Below are 19,736 nucleotides of genomic sequence, written 5' to 3'. Positions count from 1 at the left end.
GGTGTCACTAAGCTTCACTGGTTGGACAATGGGTTTTTCCAATCTGAGGACTTCACTGTCTATTATTCAGGACATGATGCCAGGAAAGCAACTAGAGTGGCATTTATTGTAAGCAACAAAATTGCTAGAGCAGTGGAATGCTTCTCAACTGCCAGTGACCAAATCTTGACCATCAGAATTCATACCAAGCCCTTCAACATCACTATTATTCAAATCTATGCCCCAACAACTGCTGCCACAGATCTTGAAATAAGGGGCTTTTATGTCATGGTCCAAGAAACTCTGAAACAAGTCCCCCCCCCCCAAAAAAATGACAGTGTTTACATTCTGGATGCAAAAGATGACCAACAAGTGGAGACAAGCATCAATGGCCATTTTGAACTAGATGTGAGGAATGATGCAGATCATTGTTTCGTGTAATTTTTCCAAGAAAACAGATAAAGGATCATGAATATTCAAACAACACAAGCATCTCTTATAAACTTGGACATCACCATATCAGATTGACTATGTCCTATTCAGTCATCAAGGAACAGGTCCAGGCTTTGCTACTAAGACATATCTAAGGGTTGATTGTGGTTCAGATCATGAATCGTTGGTGGCAAAGATTAAAGTCAAGTTATGCACTGCATCAAAATGCAGCGCATCCAAATAAGTTTGATATCACCAAACTCCATGTTACATATACTGTACAATATCAATCAGAATAGAACTGGAAGGGACCTTGGAGGTCTTCTAGTCCAATCCCTTGCTCAAGCATATAGCATTTGAGACAGGTGACTGCCCAGTCTCTTCTTAAAAACTTCCAGTGATGAAGCACCCACAACTTCTGACAGCAAACTGTTCCACTGGTTAATTGTCCTCACTATTAGGGATTTCTCCTTAATTCCAGGTTGCTTCTCTCCTTGATTAATTTCTATCCATTGTTTCTTGTCCTGCTCTCTGATGTTTTGGAAAATATGGTAAGTTGCCTCCTCTTTGTGGCAGCCTCTCAAATACTGTGATACTGCTATCATGCCCCCCCTAGTCCTTCTTTTGTCTAGACTAGTCAGACTCAAACCCAGCAACCATTCTTCATATGTCTTAGTCTCCAGGCCTTTAATCATCTTAATTTAATCATCTTCTTTGCACTTTTGTACAATAAAAGTACACTTGTATTTTATTTTATTTAGTATTTTTATATAATAGAGGTGAAAATTTGTTTTGAACTACTGGAAACTGCTGAGGAGACACCTGATGAACTGTATCAGGAAATGTGTTGGAAACCTTTACTGGAATTGCAGAACAACAGATACCACATAAGAAGCAGGAGAAAAAGTGCAAGTGGCTCTCAGATGAAACCATCAAAATATCTAAGAAAAAAAAAAGCAGCTAAGGCAGCAGGCAAATGAAGAAGCAAGAAGACTGAATGCAGCTTTCCAAAGGGCAACAAGGAAGGATAATGAAGATAAGCAATTACTGGGATGAGCAATATACAATGGGCTTGAAGGGTCACAACAGGAATGCATTTATGAAAGTCAAAAGATTCAAGCACCTATTTATTGCTCATAAAGGCATCATTAAAAACAAGCAAGAGAAAGAAATATTCAACCAAGAAGAACAGATTACAAGAATATATAGAAGACCTGTATACAAAGGAGCCCAGGCTAAAGATGACAAGGAAAGAGAGAACCAGAAATAAAACAAGCCATCCTTGAGGAAGAGAAATCTAAATGATTTTTTGGGAATATGGGCAATGAACCAACTGCCAAACAACAATATTCCAGGTATTGATTCTACCCCTGCAGAATTAATGAGACCTGTACCACCCATAGTCCTCAGAGACCTGTGCCAAAAAGTTGGGAAACCAACCCCAGGATTGGAAATTCTAAGTGTTCACTCTCCTGCCATAAAAGGTAACGCTTAAGGATTGTTCCATTTATCTCACAATTGCTCACCTCAGCAAGATTCTGCTTAAAATTATATACAATGAGTAGCACCAACTATCGAAAGGGGATTACCAAGCTGGCTTCAGAAAGGGTTGTGGCACCCATCTGTGCTGGATCATGGAAAAATCTCGTGAATATCAAAAGATCATTTAGATTTGCTTCATCAAATACAAGAAAGCCTTCAACTGTGTTGATCATAAGAAGCTATGGAGAACTCTACAAAACCTGGGGGTACCAACACATGTGGTCAAGTTAGTGCAATCACTGTACACAAATCGGGAAGCCACTGTGCGGACACCATATGGAGGTACTAATTGGTTTAAGATATAGAAAGGAATGCTAGAAGGTTGCAATTTCTCCCCTTTCAAAAATCAGTGTAAAGATTGATGGAAAAATTCTCCTCTCAGAACCCAGAGAAGGCCTGGAAAACCTGACCAAGAAAATCAAAGAAGAAAGTGAGAATTTTGACCTCTTCCTGAACATTGAAAAAGCTCATGACCACTGCGAGAAATGGAAACATTCAAATAATAAATTGACAGTGAAGATAAAGGATGTGTGGAAAAATTCACAAGGATCGCAAATAGCTGAAAGGAGTGAATGCAGCATAGAAATAAAATGTCAGATTGCACTGAGTGAGACAGCAATGATGAACATGAGCTGAATATGGAAAAGCAAGGACATCAGCCTGACAACCAAGTGTAGTTTAGTCTGCTTTACCTAGTTCACCGTAGTTACCTAGGATTGTAAAAGTTGGATCTTAAAAAAGCAAGACAGCAAGAGAATTGACTCTGTCAATTGCGCTGTAGTGCTGGAAAAGGATCCTGGGTATTCCTTGGACAGCAAAGGTGACTAGCAAGTAAGTCCTGGAGCGCATAACACCAGACAGGTCACTAGAAGGCAAAGTCACGACTCTACATCTCACTTACTATAGCCATGCCATGCAGGGGAATTCACTAGAGAAATCAATTATGTTTGAAAGAGTTAGTGGTAAAAAGAAACCAAGCCATCGAGGAACATGGTGGCTCGTCATTATCAGAGCATAGAAAAACTCAAAGAAATAGTGCAACATTGGAACATGCGGAGGGACCTGGCCTATAGAATTGCCAAGAGTCAGACATGAATAAATGAATATCATCATCATCATCATCATCATCATCATTTGGTATTGCTATGTACTTAGGCTTCCAGATATTAGATGATATAGAGCACAGGTGTCAAATTTGCAGTACCACATTGCCATCATGTGACATTTTGCAACATTTTTCCCATTCATGGGTGTGGCTTCCACGTGATGCTTCTGGCTCGCTGGCTGCCAGTTTGACAAACCTGATATAGAGCATTGATCACAGCAGGTGGAACTGTTTTCTGCATCCCTTATAACTTGTTTGACTGAACAGGCCTGCTTGTAACCAAGAAGGAGTAGACAGATTTGGCACGCCCAAGTAATTTACTCAGCAGGGTTTACTTCCAGGTGGATTAATACCAGTGGTGGGTTCCAGATCCCATTGCAACTGGTGTGTCCACCACATGAATGCGCGCATGCACACGCACAGCACGCGCATACATCCTTACCTCCTGCGACGCCTCTGCGACGGTCCAGCTGTTCAGCTGAGCGTCGTACAGGTGCCGTACGCTCCATGCACATGCGCGGAAGCACTGAAGAGCTCAAATACAGGTAAGGAGAGCTGGTGGATGGGTGGGCCCTCCGGAACACCGTACTGGAACGGTACCCGGTGCTCCCGGCAGGCACTGGTACGCCCGTACCGGGGCATACCGCCTGCAACCCACCACTGATCAATACTCATTCTATAGTGAGGGAAAGAACATATGACTGTTGAGGAAAAATGCAGTCTTGGATTTAAAAGATTGCTAGGGATAAATATATACTGGATTTTACTGTAACCAAGTCTTCCTTCATTGTTAAAGACACAATGGGAATAATGTTATAAGGAATATAATATCTCTGCTATTTTTAGTTGCTATTCATTTTTTTTTTAGCATGGCACCATTATTTTAGTCATCTAAAAAGTGTCTTTTCCACATTGTATTGCCATCACTATCTGTTCATGAAGATCATAAGGACTTCTTCTATTCCTATTTTTAAGCAACCTTTTTAGTCCAGAATATAAAAGACGTTTTGCAAGTAAGGAATTGTTAAATACTATTTAATGATATTATTCTCTCTTTAAGGTTTTCCGAGCTTCCCTAGATAAATTGTTAAACCAGTTTCTGTTCTTACAATTAGTCCTCAAATAGTTTTGCTATACTTCTTGCATTATGACAATTTAAAAAATAAATATGAACCTCAATACTGTTTTGAAGATCTATAACTTCACATTTTTACTTGGTATAAATTCAAACAACCAGACTGTATCCTGGTTAATAGAAATTAAACGTCCCCATTCAGTCTGTCCTTCTTTTGCACATGCGATGTAGTTTCTTTAATTAGACCAGAGGTGGTATTCTACCAGTTCAGACCAGATCACCTGAACTGGTAGCAGAAATGACGGGTGGCTCCACCCACCCACACTTGCTCTATGGCATCCCATTTAGGCCACATTTTTGCCAAAAGCATATGCATAGGTGTGTGCAGGCGAAGTGAGCATATGCACACTCACATTTGTAAACCGATAGGGAAGGTAAGTGAATAACACCCCTAAATTAGACAAACACATCCTTTTTCTACATTGCATTCCTAATGGAATTGGAATAACATGGATTTACATGGCAGGAATTCCTACATGGTAGGAATGTTTTAGCACAAAAACTCTTGTGGCAACAGAATAAAATAAAGCCTGGGAAAAATGATGAATCAAAATTGACAGATACATTCATCCTACTTATGAATAGACATAGCACTTTCAGGCTATCATGTTAGCACATTTACTTGAAAGTAAGCTTCACTGAGCTGAATGAACTTATTTTTGAATAAACATGTCCCCAGAGGAGAATGTGAAATTGCCTCAGTCATGTCCAGAGTATGCATTTTTTTCCCTGAATTATTATGAAATTATTATGCTCATGGCATAGTAATGGACAATGATAATAGTTATTTCTCATCTCAAACTGCTAAAATGCACTTTGAATTATTGCCCCAAAAGGTGAGTGCGTGGTTCTAGAAGTCTTCTATAAATGTATCATAAGAGAAAAAAAATCAGAATGCAAACCACTGTTTATCTGAAAACTACTATATATTGGGCGAAAGCATGATGTTTCTGACAAACAGCGGTATAAGCACTGCACTCTTTTCTGGAAGGATTATTACATTCAGCCATGACACAAAATATTTATGCCTGCATCACTGTCAAAAGCTTCTTGGTTTTTATTGTGGCCTCCCTTTCCTGTCAAATAGTTTTCTTCTCAATAACCAGTAGGGAAATGAGAATTTGAATTTTAAAAAATGCCAGGAAATGAACTGCTGCTATCAGTAAAACTATATTAATGCTATTCTACCTGGATTTGCAGATATCTGAGACAACATTCTGAACTTGAGATTTCCTTTTCTTCTCCTATCCTGGAAACCTCATATTTTCTTCACATCAGTTCCAAAGCAGGTTTTTAGGATATAAAGGAGGTTATCTAGTCCAGACTTCAATGTAGTCTCCACAGATGATCCCTAACGAATAACCATATCTCCTTTTAGGAGATTTGTAGCAAAGGAGAACTTACCATATGAAGCAGCTTCAGAAATCATGAGATAATTCATAATCAGGAATTTATTTTGATGTCTACCTGAGTCCCCTTCTTTGTAGACCTGTTACTATCTTTGTAAATGAAGCATGGTTTAGTCCTGCCAGAGTTCTTCATTTTTCATGTAACAAAAAAAATAAGGCAAGAGGGGAAGAGATTATAAACGTATGGATGGTAAGTTCCTGAGAAGCATTCCATTCCACCACATTTTGCTGCAAGTCTTAAATATCCACACTAGATTATTGAAGATTTAAAAAACCTCTACTTTTATAATGGAGAAAATGTAGTCTCATGCACCTACATCAACTACCCTACCTTTTCTACTTTTAAAAAGAAAAAAGAAAGAAAATGTATTTAGGCCTACACAACATTTTTAGGTGTATGACTTTTAGCATTATGAATATATTATTCTAAAAGCTCAAAGAAACTGGAAAACTATCAATATCCTTCTTATACTTATTAATGAGCTTATTGGCTGAAGATTATATTCCTTCCTGTTCCTGTCTTGTTTATACCTTTTGCTTCTGGCCAAAACAAATAAATGAAACTGAACTAAATAAAAGCCGAATCCATTAACTCTACTGACAATATATCCATTTTTTAAATATCTTGGCTGTGAAGCCATAGATTTTCTGCCTGATGAGTCTAACATTAAGGTGACCAACTTTTTTACAATGAAAAGGAGGACAAAACACGTTCTATTGTCCAAAATGCTAAGGTGACTAACTTTTTTACAATGAAAAAGAGGACAAATAAATTGGAAAAAATATATCGTAAATAAAAGAAATATTTTATTCATTGCAACAATAATACACTAAAATATGATATATACATAATAAAAACATTTGCAACATTTTATATTGTAATTATGCTTACATGCCTGTTAATTATTATTTAAATGAGTACTTTTCCATTGAATTAATATTTTTTGTCAATGTATCATCTTCTAACAATATATTGGAAATATCTGAACAAGAAATATCCTTCATATTGAATTTTACGGCAAGGGCTGCAGCTAGAGTATCAACATTCAATCTCGATTTCTCACTTGTCGAAAAATCATTGGCAATTGAAAAAAACTCTTTCAACTGCTGCATTAGTTCCAGGGCAGCACAACGTAAATTGAACAAGTATAAATAAATGTTCACATGGAATATGTTCATTTTTGAAATGGCTGAAAATATCCATCCATCTTTTATCAATTTCAACATGTTGATTTTCCCATTGTATTAATTTTTCAGAATTTAAATATACATTCAGTCTTCTAATTTCTTCAAAGAGACAATTGTCGTCTATTTTAATGTCTAGCATTTCTTTAGATAAAAATTCAACACAAGATTCAATATCTGTTCAATATACTTGCGATGAAGTAAAAAAAAACACCATTAAAAACTGTTTAATAAAATACGTCACATAACGCGCAACAGATTAGCCTTCAAATATCAAAAAGGAGGACATGTAGGAGGACACTTTTCGAGGGAGGACAGAACTTACAAAAGAAGGACTGTCCTCCCTAAAGGAGGACGGTTGGTCACCTTACTAACATTGAATTCTGATCTTCTACGTTTCTTGATGGGAGCTTCACTAGGTTTTAAAAGTTGTTTCGATGAAAGGCACATCAGAAACCTCTCTCTCTCTCTCTCTTCTATTATCTAATAGCTAATTTTGCCATCTTTGCTAGCCCCATCACTTTTTCTATCCACTTTTTCTGAGTGGGGATTGACATATTTTTCCATTTCTGTGCTTATAAAATTCTCACTGCAGTCAACGTATATAGTGATAATGTTCCAAATCTTTTTTCCCCAACTCAATAATTATAAAACTCAACTTTCAATTTTATATTCATCTTCCGCATTATGACATCGGTATGTCCCCAATGTTTCTTTGCTTTATTACAAGTCTGCCAAAGATGATTAAAAAGTACCTTCTTTAGAATTATATTTCCAACATACCATTTGAAACACACACACACACACACACACACACACACACACACACAATGCTACATCATTTTATAAAAGGGTTTTTTTTTAATTATTTCTAAAATTTCACATGTGATCATTAACAATACAAAACCTGCATTGTCAGAGTTATACATGAAGATAACAAAATAAATGTAATACCTTTATGTTGTGGCCCGCCAGCAGAGCTGGCAGCAGATTCGGACAGTGAGGAGGTTGGAGAGGAACATGGGCCAGTCCTGGAGTCTGGGGAAGGCTCTGATGAGGCCTCTGTGGCAGAGGCAGAGAGGGGGCCAGAGCCGTATGCCAGTCATCAGGTACCTTCAGAGTCAGACATCAGTGAGGCTGACAAACAGCTGGAGCCTGTTCCCAGTGTGCGCATGTGCAGAGTTGCTAGACGAAGGGAACAGCTAAAGAACAGGGGGCCACTTGGGATAAGGCCACAGGTGGAAGATGAATGGCCCCTCCCAGAGGAAACACAAAGGAGTGAAAAGGGAGTGGAGTTAGCAGGAGACAATTAGTTCACTTAATTGGTTCGTGACTCTCCAAGACTCCTTGCCAAGTTTGCAGATATTGGCCTGTCAGTTCTCCAAGCCAGATAAGGTCTGTGACTGTGAATGAAAGACTTTGCTGAATGTGAATGAGCAGAATTCACAGTCAATTAATAAAAAGGTTTTTTTTGTTGGGACAAGGAGTTTGCTTCATGCTCTTGGGAAGCCTCGGTCAGAACATCTTAAAGGCTGAAAAATTGCAGTGGGTGAATTGCTAGAAAACAACAAAACATTTCCCTCTCTCAATACCTTGGCACAAATAATGCATACAGCTGACACAGTAAGAATGAAATAAAGTAAAATAATCTCCTAGGGAATCTCCTTGCCTGCCTTAGAAAAAAGTACTTGGAGAAAAAGTGTCCTTGTGTTAAAAGTAGAAAAAGCTTATGTAAATCTTTTAATTCAGCAAGGTGACAGATGACAGCCAACATTTCACCTCTCTCCTTTTTGACAGGCTCAAAGCAATTCAGCAGAGATCGCCTTGTTATGTCAACAGAGGGCAAACCTATTTTATTTGCCTTAGATTCTTGGAAGCATAAATTTACTGTGCTAAAATGTTATTGCACTTCCCATGTAGCCATAGGGAGAGCACTACAGTGTGTGAGAGTTTCATTCAGGGATATTCCAGCCTTGATTCGACTTCATTTAGCATCTCTCATACTAAAAGGGGAATGTTTTGCTCACAAGGGAAGACTGCAGCCACCATTCCATCCAAATGCTGACTCAAAATTAAACCTCTTTTTGAACATTTGAGGGTTTTTTTTTTATCCAAACCAAATCAAATCAAAATATGCCCTGGCTCAGAGGTGGGCAGAGGCACGTGCAAAGCGAACCAGTGCCAACCGGTACAGGAACCCATTCCTGCCATGGCCACATGTTTTAAAATTATACAAAATGCAAATATATGTTCAAGTATATTAGCATGTTGTTCACTCTCATCACAAATCTCCCTGGATATATGAGCCCAAACTTAAATTTCATTATATCAAGATCCATATTTTAAAAAAGGAAGATTTTATGGAACTGTCAGAGTGCACACAGCATGACTACTATTTTGAGACAACCCAGGAGCAAAATTTAGTACACAAAGGTTTTGTCTTTAAAACAGTGGTTTATATACAAGACTTATATATACATACATAAACACGTTAAGCAAATACCAATCAATCAATCAATCTTCAACTTATACACACGAGGAGAGAGATACACAAAGAAAGAGAGACGCCCTCACATGGCCTCCCTTATATATGCAGCTTCTTAAAGTGGCAGTAACTCTGCTGACTCATCCTCATGTCATCATCTCAGTTTACAGCAGCTGGGCAGCTAGTAAATTCGTCATTACCCTGATAGGAACATACTGGATTTGTTACACAAAACTGAGCTCAGAACAACAGAGAATTTATTTGTTTGTTTGTTTATTAAAATGTAAATAATTGCTCAACTCATTTTCAGTAAAACCAATAACGCCTCAGTGCTCTGGCAGCAACAGTCAATCAAATACAACACTTCATGCACTCCATCCCATTGTTGGTTCTGCAGGTCCATTGGCAAAACCAGATTTTCAGGGCCTTGCTAAAGAGTATCAAAGTGGAGACCATTCTTATCTCAGCAAGGATTATGTTCCATAGGGAGGGACCCATCACATAGATGACCCTTCTTCTTGATCTCCCTCCTCCCTTCAATAGGTTGAGCAGATGTGACTGGGAAAAGATGGTCCTTCAAATGACCTGGTTTCACAATTTAGCAACAGTTTATTATGGATTTTTGAATATTGATTGATTGCCTGATTAGATTTTAAGGCCATCTGGCTCCCCAAAAAACTCTAGGCAGCTTACATATTGTAAATTTATATATGTGAGATGATGGAAGATGATAGATAGATAATGGATGGATGGATGGAGGTTAAGAAATAGAACTTGGCTGTCTAGAGAAAACCACATAAATAACTTTCCCTCACCCTAAAAATAATAATAATTACCACGTCTCTACAAATACCTTTAGCCCAAGCTTGGCAACCCAGTCACATCTTAAGATTCTTCTGGAACATTTAAAGGGTGGAACAATTTATATTTCTGGAGGATGCTATTCTGGAACATAGGCACTGCAACAGAAAATGCATGTTTTTCTGTTTTGCAAAACGACATTTTACACACACACACACACACACACACACACACCAGAGGTGGTATTCAGCAGGTTCTGACCAGTTCTGGAGAACCGGTAGCAGAAATTTTAAACAGTTTGGAGAACCAGTAAATACCACCTCTGACTGGCCCCGCTCCCGTCTATTCTCTGCCTTCCGAGTCCCAGCTGATTGAGAGGGAATGGGGATTTTGTAGTAACCTTCCCCTGGAGTGGGGAGGGAATGGAGATTTTACAGTATCCTTCCCCTGCCATACCACACCACGTCCACCAAGCCACGCCCACAGAACTAGTAGTAAAAGTATTTGAATCCCACCAGTCTCTCTCTCACACACACAAAAGTAAGACTAAGGAGTTTTATAAAATTGCTTTGTTCTAGACTTCAGCAAAACTATTCTTCCAGCAATAGTTGGTTTGCCAAAAGTACCTGAAGGCAGCCATTACATTTTGCTGAAATCCTTCCTTCTCTTAGCAAAACAAATATAAACCTTCCAAGAATTCTCTATTTTTTTTCTCCCAAGCCTCTTATCATCTTGGACATAGTTGAACCAATATGTAATACAAAAGATTGGTTACTTATTTTGATCTCAGTGCTTTATTTCTCTTGATGTAGCTGTAATGGTATGTAGAAGTAACTTTGGTGAAAGAATGAATGAAAGGAAAAAAGACAAATCAGTACTTGGAAAATGAAAGCCCAAGGCATGCTGTCAGGATTCTGTTATAGCATCCTGTTCTGACCCCCCTCCATCCAGTAATGAATGCTGACACAGGCTTAGATGTATGCCACACTTTAATAACAGGACTACAATCTTGGTGGCTGAAAGCCCAAACACGAACTTACGGATAAGAACCTTGGCAGCAATCCAGACTCCGACAGATACAGATAACGGCTTCTCCAGTGGAAATGGAAACAGATCAGACCAGACGTACAGCAGATTACTTTGAATGGTTGTGTCCTGCAAGAAGTCTCCTCCCAAAATCTCTGTTTATATAAGCTCTTGGGAGGGGCCACGCCCCAACCACCTGAGCTTCATTATCTTTTATGAGCTTGTTTCCAGAGCAGCTGTTGCCTTCGTTTCTCCGCCCTCCTCAATCTTGCGTCAGGGACAAACTCCCTCCGATCTTCCCCACTGTTCCATGCCTCAGGCGCCTCCTGGGGGCCAACCAGCCTCTCTGGTCCCTGCTCTGCATCTGAACCCTGCCCAGGGTCCTCTACTTCCTCCATAGCTGACTCATAGGGTTCGTCGCTATCTGAGTCGCTCAGCAGCTGCAAAGGATCCTGCTGGGTCACAACAGCATCCTATTGTAATGAAGTAGCATTCTTTTTTCTGAAGAGCTAGCATCAATTGTGCATTTTTCCTTTAATAGTTCAACCCTTCCTACATCAAGTTCATCTTTGTATTCCTTTACAGTGGTATAGAATTGCAGTTGTTTTTTGGAAACTACATCACACAATTTGACTCTTATTCAGCTTGTGAATCTCAAGATACCACTGAGTATGTTTATACATTCAGTTCTGATTGAATTCATTTAATTGCAGCATAGTCTAACCAACTTTTTGCAAGTATTTTTTACTAGTATTTGACTGGGAGACTATTTGCTGAAGCTAAAATGTATACCATATCCCATAGTTAATTAAGGTTACTACATCAAGTAACCTTCAAGTAACTTGAAGGTTTCTATATCAAGAACAATATTAAGTTGGTTTGGCATAACATGCTCTTGATGTAACCACCTTAGTTCTCTTCTGTTAATCAATGTATTTTTCTTTTTAAAAAGATCACAAAGGAATTGTTCAATAATCTAGTTTGGAATTTGCCAAGGATCAGAGGCAAGTAGACTGCCCTTCATTACTCATTTCACCCCGTTTTGAAGATTTACATAATATTTGCAGTTGAAAGTCTCTTTGATCCTATACGCTACTCAGTGTTTTTCAAACTTGGCAACTTTAACATGTGTGGAGTACAACATGCTGGCTGGGGAATTCTGGAAATTGGAGTTCACACATTTAAAATTGCCAAATTTGCTCTATACCCATCTGCCATGATTTCCCAATATTCTCAAAAAGTGTATATCCTCAAGATATTTGAAGACCCTTGAATGTAATTTATCTGGGATAGAAATTTATTGTATAGTAGCCCAGTATTTCCTGACTATCACTTTACTTACCTTGGATTGTAACTATCTCACTTGATTGGTTAAGATCCATTTAATCATGGTTGCCCTTTTGGGAGAACATCACAGTAAATTAAAGCATTTGAAGCATTTTTCCCATTACCTTCTCTGTTCTATTTTTTTCCATATAGTGAGCTTGCTCCTTCCTTTTCATTGTTCTTATTACTAACCTGGTGAAAAAGTTATTTTCCTTTCCTTTCCTTTCCTTTGCAAGGCTATGTCTCTTTTAACTTTAGCCTTCTGTTCTTAGCTGATACACTTTCTTGGCAATTTCACTGTCTTCTATTTCACAGCTATATTCCTTTCAATTCTTGGTTCAGTTGAAATGAGCTGTACCTTTACTGGAATAGTGTGCACCTGTATATTTACTATCTTTTAAACACTTCCTATACTACTATTGACATAAGAATTTCTGCCCAACACTTATTACTATTCTAAGTTTGTTTTCTAATGTTTGGTTGTGCCTATACAAAAATCCTCCAGTTACATTTCTTCATGGTCATTACTTTCCAAGCTCCCCACTGCTTTTGCCATTTCAGTTAACTTTTTCCAATTGATTAGAATAAGATTTAGGAATGCTGCTCCCCATATATTTTCTTCAGTCTTCTTTCAAATGAAACCATCAACAAGACCAAGTCTTTGGGGTACCTTGCAATTGTATCTGAACTGATTTTCTAATGCTTGTTTAGGTATTTAAAATGACCCATTATTACTAAATGTCCTTTCTCAAAGTTCTCTAATCTGCTCCAGAAAAGCATTATCCAGATTGTATCCCTGACCCCTTTGTGGATTGAAGGCTAAAGCATGTGAAGAATTGTTGCAGGACTTCGGTATATCAAAGCTAGTGAAAAGAAGGATTGGGGGTGACATGATAGCAGTGTTCCAATATCTAAGAGGCTGCCACAAAGAAGAAGCTATTCTCCAAAGCACCCGAAGGCAGGACAAGAAGAAACAGATGCAAACTAATCAAGGAGAGAACCAACTTAGAATTAAGGAAAAAATTCCTGACCATTAGAACAATTAATCAATGAAACAACTTGCTTCCAAAAGTTGTAGGTACTCCAACATTGGAGGTTTTTAAGAAGAGTTTGGACAACTGTTTGTCTGAAATGGTATAGGGTATATATATGAATATAAAGTGTGTGTGTGTGTGTGTGTGTGTGTGTGTGTTTGTGTGTATTTGAGTTGAACTAGAAGACTTCCAAGATCCTTTCAGCTCTGTTATTCTGCTTATTTTCCATAGCATGTCCCAGTAGAACATCACTGTGTTTCCCCTTCCTATCAATTTTACCCAAATGCTTTTGATTGGATGGTCATAGCCCTGGAACTCTACAGATGTACACACTTCTTTCACAAAGATATTCCTTCTTCCCTTTCGACTGTCATTTTTGTTTTGAATAAGTTACTTTTATTTATTTATCCTTTCACTCCATTAATGTGCTTTATAACAGACCTCAGTAATGTCCAGTAAATCATGTTCACTATTACCCCGCTTTAAGATTTATAATTCTTCCTGTTCGTTCTCTATGCGGCATACTTTTCTACACAAACTTTGGTTTACATTCTTAAAACAAAATGCTACTGTTCTTTTTGAATTAGGCTGATATTAAATAAAAGCCAACTGTGGATTTTGTACACATTTATCAGTCCCCTTCATTTTATAGGGTGATCTTCCAATCCTTTCAAGTTTAAAGTAGTTTCATATTCAAAACTCATTCAAATCATTCTGAAAGTGTTTCACGTTTAAAGTTGCTAATTTAAACATTCATACCAAAGTATTGAAGAGATACTGAGAAAAGACCCCCCCTCCCTAAAAAAAATCCATGTTATTAATGTTGAGCAAAAACCAGACATATTTATATCACTGTCCAAAGCCAGCAGCATTAAGTCTTTATTTTGCAATGACACTATTTCAGTTTTTAGTAATTTAGGCTTATGACAGTAGAGTATAAGAGATATTATTAATGATTAACTCTGATATTGCTTTGGGAAATTAGAGTGATCAAATATCAACTATTCTCTGTTTATTTTACATTTTCAATCTAGACCATCAAACCTTCCCGTTTTTTTTAAAAAAAATAGGCTGGTTTGTTATATATTGAATGTCATTTCAAAGAACTATAAAGAGGATATTAAAAAAGTTCAATTGCATGTTACCTTTGGTCTACCTTATTTGATTTTATCCTGCTGATTTGTCAATCTAATATATAAACGGGACTGTTTTGTTTATTCTGACTAGAACAGGCAGTGTTCTCCTACAGAAACTTAATGTATCTTCTTGAGAATTTCCCATATATCATCAAAGAATCCTGCATCTAATTGTCTTTCTAAAGGTTCTTATAATTATCACCTTTATTGCTTAATATCTTTCTTCTGTATTTTGTTTTATCACAAAAGATAATACTAAATAAAGTAGAAAAATGTGGATGTTTAGGGGACTGGAGGCTAAAACATAGGAAGAGGAACTGGGCATTGCTACTCTAGGGAAGTGAAGGACCGGGGAGACATGATAGCATCTTCCAATATTTGAGGGGCTACCAAAGAGAGGCCGGGGGGGAAGCTATTTTCCAAAGCACCCAAAGGCAAAGAATAATGGATGGAAATTGAACAAGAAGAGATTCAACCTGGAAATAAGGAGAAATTTTCTGACAGTGAGAACAATCAACCGATAGAACAGAAGTTTCCTTCGGAAGTTGTGGGAGCTTCATCACTGGAGGCTTTCAAGGCGGGATAGGACTGCCATTTGTCAGAATGGTGGGGTCTCCTGCTTGGGCAGGGGGTTGGACTAGATGACCTAATGTCCCTTCAAACTCTGTTAATCTGTAAACTTTTTAAATAGAGAAGGAGCACTGTAATAAGTCATTCTTCTTACTATCAAATGTCAAGGACTATTTTTTTTAAAAAAAAATCATAAATACCATTGCTGATAGTGGTAGTTGCTAATAAACTAATAATTATTTAATACCCTAAACTAACTGAAGTGTGAGAAAACTGAAAAAAATTGGGACCCAGATGCATTTAGTGTCATGTAAAATCTGGATTTAGATACTGTCTGTGTTAGATACTTCTTCTAACTACAGTGGTTTCCACCAAGGTCCTCTGTTCCGGGGGGAACAGAGGTTTAATCCCATTGGTCGAAGGGTCTGACAGCTCCCTATAAAAGGGCTGCTGTCAGACTCAACCTTGGCTGGATTGTTCTCACTTGTACTTAATAAAGAGCTGTTGTTACCGTTAAGCCTGTGTGTGCCTATTCATTACCCAATCTAACAGTCTGCCTGTCTTAGGAAAGCTAACATGTTTGTTACCTAGTTTTTATTACTAAAGAGGGGAAACTGCTAGCCATGATGGCATCAATTACACCCAGTGTCAAAAGCAAGATGCTTCTCACTACCATTTCCTGAGGATTATTGGTTTCCACATTCATTTAGCGGCTTTCCGCTGCAGAAATAAAATGCTGCACTATACATCATCTTTCTTGTGACCTGTCATGACTTTTATAGTTTTATATCTCCAAAGATATATCTAGAAATCAGTTTCTTTTCCCACAAACTGCATGCTTGTTTGAGGATTTCAATTACTGTCGTTCTTATTTTGATGTCCAGGGGTGGGCTTCAAAAATTTCAGTAATAGGTTCCCTGCCCAGTTGCTGGACGGGCGTGGCCTTGGTGGGTGTGGCCTAGTCAGCCTCCTGCACCATGGCGGGAGGCGTTTTCGCCTTTCCCAGGCTTTGGAGGCTTTCCTCTAGCCTCTCGGAAGGCGAAAACTGCCTCCCTAGGGATCGGAGCCGGAAATGGACCTGTTTCTGGCCTTCCATAAGGTCCATTTCCCCCCCTCCCCAAGCATCTGCAATGGCCCTGCACTTACCTCGCATCCAAAATGGGCCACATAGAGACTCTTAGGAGGGGAAGGGCCAGGTGGGAGGGGTGGGAAGGGAGGGGCCAACCAGGAGTGGGATTTGGAGGTTCTCCAAACTGGCCATAACGTTAGCTACAGGTTCTCCCGAACCCAGGCGAGACCATAGCAGCCTACCCCTGTTTATATCTAATCGTATTAAAAAAAACATCTGCAAATATATTGTAATTCTGGTGGGGTTTTTTTAATGTACATTTGCCCCTCTTTTGCCCACTCTCAGGAACATGGTATTCCAACTGACATCGGCTATGCTGTGGCTCCTCATCATTCTGGTGTCTACCCAGTTCACATTCAGCTTTACGAAGCTTGGAAGAAGGTCTGGGGTATTAAAGTGACCAGCACCGAAGAATATCCTCATCTGAAACCCGCACGGTACAGACAGGGCTTCATCCACAATGGCATCATGGTACATTGCATTTCCATTATTTCATAACTGTTCCTGTGCAAAAATAACTGAAGCAGATTTGTTTGTTTGCTTATAACAATAATACAGCTGCCCATCTTATTAAAAAAAACAACCTCTGGCTGGATCAATCAAAACTTAAAACATCAAAGCCACGTTAAAACTATAAAAAAACTAGGTGCTGAGTCACAGGGACGCAGTGGCTCAGTGGCTAAGATGCTGAGCTTGTCGATCAGAAGGTCGGCAGTTCAGCGGTTCAAATCCCTAGCGCCGCGTAATGGAGTGAGCTCCCGTTACTTGTACTAGCTTCTGCCAACCTAGCAGTTCGAAAGCACGTAAAAAATGCAAGTAGGGACCACCTTTGGTGGGAAGGGAACAGCATTCCGTGCGCCTTTGGTGTTGAGTCATGTTGGCCATATGACCACTGAGATGTCTTTGGACAGTGCTGGCTCTTCGGCTTTAAAAACAGAGATGAGCACCGCCCCCTAGAGTCAGGAACGACTAACATGCATGTGTGGGGGAACTTTTACCTTTACCTATCCTATCATAGCACTTAGGAGAAAAGCCATGTCTTTAGTGTTTGGTGAAAGGCTGAAGAGGTTGGGAACCTACTGAAGTTCAAAAGGCGGAGCGTTCCTTAGGGCAAACCCTGCCAGCAGGAAGGCATGCTTCCTGACTCTCATAAGATAGCAATGCTTCAGGGAGGAAATGATCTGATCTGATAAGACAGAAAGATGTTAGGGAAAGGTGGCAAGCAGTGTGGATCTGGCCCACATTGCTTGCAATTCTGATTTATTTATTTTTTTAATTGAACAATCTCTGTTGACTGTTACAACCAGGCTTAAATTTTCTTACAAGAATTTAGAGGGAGCTCGAAGGATAGTTAGAATATATATCCTGCTGGTGTATTTGTTTAAGGTGCATACTTTTCTTCATGTTATAAATGCCAAGTATTGGCAAAGTTAGTAATTCATTTTGCATCATATCTAAAATACAATTAGAACTGAATAAGCAGATTATACATCAGTGGCTCAGTGGCTAAGAGGCTGAGCTTGTCAATCAGAAGGTTGGCAGTTCAGCAGTTTGAATCCCTAGTGCTGCGTAATGGAATGAGCTCCCGTTACTTGTCCCAGCTTCTGCCACCCAGCAATTCCCACATTGGTGGGAATGTAACAGTGTGCCGTGTGCCTTTGGCATTTAGTCATGCCAGCCACATCTTTGGACAGCCTCTTCGGCTTAGAAACAGAAATGAGCACCGTCCCCTAGAGGCGGGAATGACCAGCACATATGTGAGAAGGGAAACCTTTACCTTTATATATACATACACACACACACACACACACACACACACACACACACACACACACACAGAGATATAGATAGATGATAGATAGATAGATAGATAGATAGATAGATGATAGATAGATAGATAGATAGATAGATGATAGATAGATGATAGATAGATGATAGATAGATGATAGATAGATGATAGATAGATAGATAGATAGATAGATAGATAGATAGATAGATGATAGATAGATGAGAGAGAGAGAGAGAGAGAGAGAGAGAGAGAGAGAGATGATAGATAGATAGATGATAGATAGATGATATATTGATAGATAGATGATAGATAGATAGATAGATAGATAGATAGATAGATAGATAGATAGATAGATAGATAGATAGATAGATAGATAGATGATAGATAGACAGACAGACAGACAGACGGACATATAGATATAGATATAGATATAGATTTAGATATAGATATAGATATATAAGTCTACAAACAACTTATAGCTACATTGTATAAGATTACAACATGCTTTATTTTTCAACAAACTTAGAAAGCATGCACATTTCTTCCCCCCAGTGAGTATTCAGAAGCAGACGTAATATTTCAAGCCAAGGTAAAGAGTGGGCAGCTGTTTCTACGATCTCCTGAATGTCATGGCAAAAGGTCAGAGCAGTTGGGCTGAGGTCATATCCTCGTAGGATTAAGTTGGTCCATCAGTTAGATAAAAAAAAAGACTAGCTAGCTGGCAGCTATAATAACCATGTAGCAAGAGGGAACAGATTGGAAAACAAGGACAGATGAGCGTTATCTACAAATGAAATGTCAAGGGAATTTTAGGCAGATGAGACTCAGAAGCCATTATTAGAGTCCATCACTATTCTATCCGTAAAAAAGTTGCTCAATATGTTTATATCTTAATCTCATGATTACAACATTATTTCAAGAGAAGTTTGAGTGCGTCCAAACAAAACTACACCACTATAGTGCTTCTAGAAAAAGTTTGTGTAAATAAATATTTTGAATGAAGTCAGTTTTAAGTCTTTCTGCAAATGCGAAGGTTGTTTTTCACCTAACTATGGTTGGTTAGAGGGACGTGGTGGCTCAATGGCTAAGATGCTGAACGTGTTGATCAGAAAAGTCAGCAGTTCAGCGGTTCGAATCCCTAGGGCTGCGTAACAGAGTAAGCTTCCGTTACTTGTCCCAGCTTTTGCCAACCTAGCAGTTCAAAAGCACATAAAAATGCAAGTAGAAAAATAGGGACCACCTTGGTGGGAAGGTAACAATGTTCCATGCGCCTTCGGCATTGAGTTATGACCATAGAAATATCTTCGAATAATGCTGGCTCTTTGGCTTTGAAATGGAGATGAGCACCAGCCCCATAGAGTCAGGAACCACTAGCACATATATGCAAGGGAAACCTTTACCTTTAGCTTACAGAAGTGTTGAGGCCAATTTTTTTTAAAAAAATAACCATATGTATTTCAGAAGACAATTGCTTAGAGAATTCAATATTTAGTATTATAAGCCAGCATAGACTTATATATGCATAGGGCTCACACATATTATAGTCATATTCTGCTGCTACATGAATATGGGCAAAGAATATGATAAACAGGCATTTGTCTAAAAAGATATATTTGAACAAATGGATTGAGGATGTATAGTTATTAGTCAAAA

The 19,736-nt window shown here is 38.6% G+C and overlaps 1 protein-coding gene across 2 annotated transcripts in view; it reads left to right on the top strand.

Moving 5' to 3' along the window:
* The window catches only part of NDST4 (N-deacetylase and N-sulfotransferase 4), a 167,189-nt gene that overhangs the window by 93,207 nt on the left and 54,246 nt on the right, over positions 1-19,736 (top strand). For both annotated transcript variants that reach the window (XM_081959865.1, XM_081959864.1), the window contains exon 5: positions 16,580-16,765. In XM_081959865.1, the coding sequence (XP_081815991.1) occupies positions 16,580-16,765 (186 nt within the window). The remainder of the gene's footprint in view (positions 1-16,579; positions 16,766-19,736) is intronic.

This window comes from Natrix helvetica (genome assembly GCF_964273705.1).
Source record: "Natrix helvetica genome assembly, chromosome: 7".
Lineage (NCBI taxonomy): Eukaryota > Metazoa > Chordata > Lepidosauria > Squamata > Natricidae > Natrix > Natrix helvetica.
The sequence above is the reverse complement of the archived record's forward strand: the minus strand, read 5'-3'. Positions and strand labels throughout refer to the sequence as shown.